This window comes from Condylura cristata, unplaced genomic scaffold, assembly GCF_000260355.1.
Source record: "Condylura cristata isolate star-nosed mole 26May11 unplaced genomic scaffold, ConCri1.0 scaffold00004, whole genome shotgun sequence".
NCBI lineage: Eukaryota > Metazoa > Chordata > Mammalia > Eulipotyphla > Talpidae > Condylura > Condylura cristata.
This window is the reverse complement of record NW_004567105.1, coordinates 18,154,378-18,162,106: the sequence shown is the minus strand read 5'-3', so window position 1 is coordinate 18,162,106 and position 7,729 is coordinate 18,154,378. Positions and strand designations below refer to the sequence as shown.

General features: G+C 45.9%; 1 protein-coding gene across 1 annotated transcript; it reads right to left on the bottom strand.

Annotated features, from left to right (window-relative positions):
- Positions 1–5,023: 5,023 nt before the first annotated feature.
- Positions 5,024–6,346, bottom strand: CCER1 (coiled-coil glutamate-rich protein 1). The gene has a single exon (XM_012735140.1). It carries the CDS (start codon positions 6,344–6,346, stop codon positions 5,024–5,026), a length of 1,323 nt encoding a protein of 440 aa, XP_012590594.1.
- Between the last annotated feature and the right edge of the window lie 1,383 nt (positions 6,347–7,729).

Below are 7,729 nucleotides of genomic sequence, written 5' to 3'. Positions count from 1 at the left end.
GATTTTACTTTAATTAAAAATCTGAAGCAACACAATATTATCTTGCCCTTCTTTATTACACTGGTTTTCCATCAGACATATATGTATTTCCACAGATACCTAAAAATATTGGCCAACCTTTTGTTCCGATTGCCATCCTATGACCGGAATATTCTGTTAAACTTCCAGTCAGAATTATAATTGTAATTATATTTATAACTGGAAACAATGAGTCTCTTCCTCAGGTACCACTATTATCAACTGCATATAAAGGAAGTCCCTTGGAACTTAGGCCAAACTGACTGACGGAAATTGTGTTCCCTGACAGATCATTCTAAATAAGACAATGGGGAGCGACTCAGTGGACAAACAACTTTGAACTCAAAGTAGAGTTCTAGGGCCTTGTAACAATCTACTTATTAGAGTTTCAGGTCCTTCGCTTGTAAAAGGGAAATAAAGTATTAGTTTATGGGATGGTATATGTTTAACATGATGTTGGGTTTGAATTTTGCATACATTCATTTTTTATAAGCTTAGTTTTCTGTTCTGATTTATGTCATAAACCTGGCTTATTTTAGCTCTATAATATTTATGGGACTTTTATAATCTGTAGGTGTAGCATGAAGTAGAACCACCTTCTGTAAGCATTTTGATGCATACATTTTGATTTTGAAAATACACATTGTAACATTCAGTACTTGGGTGGGAAAGAGGATCCTGGCTTGACAGGTTGTTCCAGAATTAGCCATTAGGATACTGATGTCAGCCACAAGAAAGGAAACATCAATTGGGCATTGAGAAGAGAGGAAGAAGAAAAATTGTATTTTGGCAATGGATCAACTCCAGAGATTTGGTTTCTTCACAGTGTCTATGTATGTTTGACTCAGAGCATGTTTCTGATAAGCCCTGTTCAAGAGCAATCTTGTTGTGTTAATGAATCCTTCTGCTAATCATCTTGTGAGGTATTACACATATATTTAACAAGTGACTTTAAGTCAAAGAGCTTATCTGTGCATTTATTAAGTAATAATTGTAGCTACTAGGTATTGAATATCACTATTCTGAATGCTTGGTAAATATTGCTACATTAAGTCCTCATAGACTTATATAATGTCATGAGGTCTAATCTACAGAAGAAGAAAATGAGAATCCAAAATATCAGTGATATGCCCCAGGTCATACAGTAGAAATTAATAGAAGTTTTGATTCCACAAACCACAATCTTCATCCCTCAGTTCCCACATGTACTCTGCAATAGGTCTAACCCTAAATGACAAAGCTTCTAATCTTTACTGTGTCTGTAGCTCACTCAGATGTCTTGCTACAAAACAGATTCTACCTCAGTGGGTCCCAGTGGAGCCTGGCTCTGGCATTTTAACAAGCCAATCCCTGGCACTTGGACCCCACTTTCAATCTCAAGGCACTAAATCAATAAATTTGCACCATTTTTGTTATTTTTTCCTCCAGAAGTCAAAATTAAATTTCAAAGACAAGTGAGTTTCTGTGGTCCTGACTGCAGTATCTCAGAAGACCAGAATGCAGTATTTTCCCTAGTTTTGTGACTAATCTAATCTCACGCTCAAAACTTGATTTTAATTCTAACATGCAGTTCAGACTATTGTGATACAGAGGTCATAGGGTTGGGTTATCTGATCATCACAATAGTCAGAGTAGTGGTAGGGCCTGACATCTGTATTTAACAAATCAAGTGGCTTCCACACAGCTCCTAAGCAGAGACAAGACACAGTTTCCCACTTTCTCCTCCATCAGCTAACTTGGGTGTAAGGCTCTGTCTCATCAGCTGGCTAAAAGTAAGTAGATGGAGAAAATCCGACATTAAAGAAATTGCTTCTCTTTTTCACTCCCTCCCTCCAAGACCACACAGGGGTGAAATCTGTATTATTTCTTTCCAGGCTCCAGAGATATGGAAGAGGCTAGCCATTTCTTGTTTCTATTTATATGGAACTAATAGGTTGGAATTCATGTCTTCTTTGTATGCAGATATTATAGAATTTTTGGAAAACACACTCGAATTCAGAGTTGACCCTGTAGATGTCTTTCCTCCTTAAGGGGCTTATATTTTCATAGGGAAAAGAGTCCCTTTATATTATTGTGAAAGCAAAATGACGACAATAAACCAATAAATGATGTCAGTCACTGGGAAAGGAAAATCCCAGAATCTCCGAATGCTAAAATATCTGAGAAAAGACAGCAAAATTGCCTAGTGAGCATAGACTTTTGAAATTTAATTTACATTTCTATTTTTCTGACAATTTGCAAAGGAGTTAATCATTCTAGAATTGGCTGTGGTGCTCAGTCATCCGACTTGACATGTCTTGAAGAATAATGAGCTAATTTGATAAAGTTGTGTGTCTCTCTCAATTAAGTACACTTACCTTTGAACCAAACACTGGGCTTATTCTGAGCCATGTTGGCAGTGAGACTACCACGCTGCCATCAGGCTGTGCTGACCAAGCTTTTGCGCTGTTTCCATGGAAGCAGAGAACCTTAGAGCCCCCAGCCTGCTGGGCAATGCCAAGAACCACTCACCACAGACAGTGAGAGGGGAGGTCTTTGGAAAAGCGAAAAGGGTGTACTGGGGTGTCCAGCCCCCTCACCCACCACTGATAGCATTTATTCACTTTATTTTAGTATTCCCAAGTAGTAAAGGAACCATTATGAAAGCTGGTTTATAAAATAAATGATGCCAGGTGGAGAATCAGTGACTACTTTCTTCCTTTCAGTTCTTTTTGCTTGTGTCCATTTCAGAAGGCCAGGGTTGCTTAGAAGTGAGCAACCATTTAGGAAACCATTTAGGAGTCTCCTGAGTGACTCCAGTGTGGTGGCGCAAGGGGCTAAGTCCCAGCACTGTGAAGCTCTGCAGCCACTTCAGCATGGGTTTGATCTATAGTCAGGGAGCTGACCCACATGGTGCAGCAGACCTCCCCTGTCACACCCTCAGCAGTGTATTTTAGTCAGTCCACCTGTTCTGCTCCCTACTCTGTCTCTGGTGAATCCTCTCACCTGTCTCCCCCAGCTCTGGATTACTCCCCAACTCTTGTATGCATAAATAAATAAATCTTAAAAAAAAGGGGGGGGGAGCAGATAACATGGTTTCTGCCAACCTCTCTCATTTCTGATTGGTTGCTCCTTCAGGACACTCTGGTCCTTCTGTCTTCAGTTCCTCAGAGATGCCAAGCTCTTCCAAGCTGTTAGCCTTCAGTGTCACAGCTCCGTCTGCCCACAGGAAACATCCCCAGCTTCACTGTGCAACGCTTTTATGATACACATTTTCATAGTGATGCATTTCTGATGCATTTCCTTTAGAATATTTGATGTGACTAACTTCTCTAGCTCTTCTTTGAATGTTTTTTCTACTTTTTACATGCAAAAGCAACATGTGCAAAGGAATTTTGCTTATTCACCTAACAGTCTCCTAAATGGTTGAGCAAGTATCCTAAGCAGTATTCTTACTGCTTATTGAATTATGATTCATGGACTAAACTCCTGAGATCTTGCTCATGTTTACAGCCCTTAAATGATGATCATCATTGATTAATCATCACTGATTAAATTTCAAGATGCTAGACTATAGGAGTAAAATCAGCATCCAGCTTAGGTCTCAACAAAGAAATACTATATTGTGTTCAAATTATACTTAGAAATACAGTTTGTCAAAGAAGTAATTTTTGTGAATGCAGTTTCAAATTCTTCATCTGGGGATATTCTGGGGAAATGCTATAAATGCTATAAGCCCTTTAAGTTATGTGCCCAGGAAGAAATGTATTATCACATATTAGAATGATATGTTCTTCATATGCAACGGTTTATTGTTTAGACTTGAGAAAGTATCTTACCCATGCTGACACTTACTCATCTTTCTTTACTGTCCTTTCTTTACAAGGAAGACAGATTGGGAAAGAAAATATCCCACAAAAGGTCAATAATTTTTTTTTTAATCTGTCCTGCAAAAGCCATTTGTCTGATTCCTATGACTTTAGGACAAGGAATATATTTAGGAACAAGGCTTCCAAATCTAAGCTATGTTCCATTGTTTGCAGTTACCTTAGATTTTAACTAGCTGTCAAGTTGACTTCTGCCCATGGGGAATCCTCTCCATGCATGGATTTATGGATTGTTGAGGCCATGGCAGAGAACCAGTTCCACAGAAGCAACTTCATGTTCTGAGGAAGATCCAAAGCACTGTGGAACAAGGAATATGAATGAGAGATGCCACAAGAGACTGCCAGTGGGGTTACCAAATACAACTCTCAAAAAAGAATTCTGAAGGTGGAAAATCTTTAAGGAAAAAGATCATTTAAAAAGAGGCATTTGGGGCCTCCCCGGTGGCACAGGGGTTCAAGACACAGTGCTATCAAGTAATCGCCAGCCCTTGCAGCATGAGTGTTCCATCCTGGGCCAGGGAGCTGACCCACATGGCACAGCACACCTCTGCTCACCTGTTGTTCCGCTCATAGTATAATTCAGTAGATCCACCTGTTCTGTTCCCCAATGTGTCTCTGGTGGATCCTCTCATCCCTCCCAATCCCATTATCATTGGTCTATACCCTAGTTCTTGTATGCATACAAAAATAAATCTTCAAAAAACATAAAATTAAAAAAGCCATTTAAAAAATGGTTTGTGAGGTAAAGAACACTGGTGGTCAATTCAAAGCCATGGCAGATGCTCAAGCATGGAACAGTCAAAATAAGTTGATATCAAAAATACAAAGTAGAGAAATTGTATATCTTTTTTTACTTTATGTATGTATGTATTCATATATATAATCAGCATTGCCAGAGTTAAAAGAAAAAAAAAATCCTTAGTGCTTAGAGAAAACACCAAGTGAAAATATTCAAATTGTAGTGATAAAATACTTGCTATTTAACAATTTCCACTTCTATTTGAAATTGAAAGCTTCACCTCCCCCACCCATAGTCATACACAAACACAAGGATTTTGAAACATTTTATAATGGCTGAAGAAGGGGCTGACATAGGTAGGTTTATTTTAATGGAACTCACTTTTAAATAAGTTGCCAATCTATTTTTGCCTCAAATCAGTTCCATCCCATTCCTCAGTCCCTTTCCTGACGTCTAAGTCAATGTCCTGTACCATGAGGAGAGCTTCCTGTGACACTTTGGGAATGAGCTGTTCTGGACTTAAATAAGTACAGTTTATAAAGTTCTCTCGCTCTTCTTCAGCCCCAATCAGGAAGGACAACGGCATTTCCAGGGGTAAATTATTTTCTTCTTCTCTTTGCTCTTCTTCCTCCAGCGCGTCGTCGATCTCTTCATCCTCCTCCCCCTCCTCCACAGAGTCAGCCTCGTCCATCTCCTCATCCATCTCCTCCTCCTCCTGGCTCTCTTCCTTCCCGCTGTATTCCTCCACCTCACACTCTTCCTCGCACTCCTCCTCCTCTTCCTCCACCTCCTCACACTCTTCCTCGCCCTCCTCTTCCTCCTCACACTCTTCCTCACCCTCCTCTTCCTCCTCCTCCTCCTCTTCTCCTTCCTCCTCATTTTTCTCCTCTTCCTCTTCCTCCACCAGCTGTGGCGTGGGAGACGGGTTTCCCTCGTCGGGGTCAGGGCTGAAGACTAGAGAGGGATTCTGCACGAAGTTGTACAAAGCTTCCGGCAGCTCCGCATCCTCCTCGGCGCCACGGGGAGACTCGGCTCCGGGAAAGCGGGTTCTCGGGGAGACCCCGCGCCCCTGAGGCTGCTGTTCCTGCAGCGCCCGCTGCTGGCGCTCCAGCTTCTCCTGCTGCCGCATGTCCTCGTAGATCTGGTTCATGATGAACTGGGTGGTGTTCCGTGGGGCGCGCATGCCCGGCGCCCGCCAGCCGTACAGGTTGACCGGCCGCAGCAGCGTGCTCAGGTCCACCGGCGGGCTCCTCGGGAAGGAGCGGCGAGGGTGGCGGCGCAGCCCGCGGCCCCTGCGGCCCCAGCGCTTCTTCCACCCGGGGGGCCTCTCCCAGCCGGGGTTCCAGAGCCCGCGCGAGCAGAAGCAGCAACACAGGCAGAAGGGGTGCAGGCCGTACACCCGGATTAGTTGCACCCGGTCGGGGGGCTTCCGGAATCCCAGCGGAGGTGGGCGCCAGGGCCCCCTCCAGTGCCCCCAATTTGAGTACACGCCCCAAGAAGGGCCTCGGGGTGGCTGCACCCAAGAGCCCGGGCCGTGCTGTTGCCTTGGCTGCTTCCTCGGGGGCTCGTAGTCAGCCTTGGGGCCGTAGCGGTACCACCGCTTGTAAAGCGGGGCGCCTCTGCGCCTTCTGGGGCAGGAAGACCAGGTGCCTAACCCCGCCGAGGATGCCCAGCCGCCGCCCAGGTTGAGAGGATCCACCCGTTTGTCTTGGGCCTGGGTCATGGTTTTGCGAGCCCGAGAGATCTAAGTGATTGTGTTCTGGAAGGTGTCTTCACCCGTGGGCAGACCCGACGGCCTGAGGAGCTTGGTCACCCGGTGTGTCTGCACGCAGCGCCACGTGTCTGCGCTGTGACGGCGCCTGGCTCGCCAGGAGCCCCCTTTCCTCCGCTCCCTTGCTCACTCGCTCGCTCTTCCGTAGGAATCTCTGTCCTTCGCACCAGGGTTGTCTCGCCCAGGTGGGCTGGGTGGAACTAGGGCTGGGTAAGGATGGTGCGGGAGGAAGGTGTTGGTGGGCAACGCGCAGTGAGACCCGCTCCCAGGTCCCACACACACACCCGCCTCCGCGGAGGCGCGGGCTGCGGCGGGGCGCCAGGGGTCGCGCGTTACCTTGCTGCTCCCTTTCACAACCTAGGTGCTTCACCGTGGCCGTCCCGGCCCGACTGAGGTGGCGCGGGCAGCTGCGGCCTTTAAATACCGGCCGGAGCCCCCGCGTGCCCACCGCGTCCTGGGTTGCCCTGGGCTACAGCCAATTAGGACGAAGCTCGTTCTCCCTGTGCGTGGGTGCCAGGTTCCGGCCAGAACGAGGTGCCCCGTGAAAGTTCTCAGGGGGCTTATGACGCAGTTTTTGAGGGAGGCCAAGCGATGGGCGACTGCGGTTAGACTGCCCAGTACGAGCAATGCTTGAGACAGTTTACCTGAACCAGTTTAAAATGTGAGAATAGAGGAGGTGGCCCTTCAGCCTGTCTCCGCTGAAAGGGGATAATGGGGGAACCCCAGAACACCTTGTGGGAGTGGGTAGATAGGAGAATTTAGGTCCTGTAAAGCAGGCATATGGTCTACACCGTGGGGAAAACCGAGGGAGGTACCAGGAAGCTTCTAGAGTCATCAGCCTTAGCTGATGGCTGGTGGGTATGCTGTAACTGCTGGGAACGATGTATCCCAGGGAACTCGTGTGATAGCTGCGTGCCTACTGGCCGGCTGGGCTCCCGACACCTAGTGCTCATGCCCGCCCCAGGAGGTAGGGGTTTTTTCTGTGTCTCAGATTAGGACGATGAGAGGGTAAACAGCGCAAAGTGAGGCTCATGACTTCAGGGCTGGTATTTAAGCCTAGGCATGTATGACTCTGAGGCCCAAATTAAAGCGTTGCTACACTCCACTGGCTACTCACTCTAAAAAGGACTCTGAAATTAAATGAAATCTGTGTGAAAAAAGCAGTTTTCTGATTAAAATATGCCGTGCCAATTTCTGTTCACTATACAAACGTTGCCAGGATGTAGCATTACCATAGATTCTTCAGAATGTAAAGGTAGTGAGGCCTTTCCTCCGGCCCCTTTATTATCCAAAGGGTACATACGTGGGGAGGTTTTATGGTATTACGGTGAAGCA

Excerpts from the sequence above, each read along its gene's own strand:
- CCER1 (XM_012735140.1), bottom strand. The coding sequence starts at position 6,346 with ATGACCCAGGCCCAAGACAAACGGGTGGATCCTCTCAACCTGGGCGGC.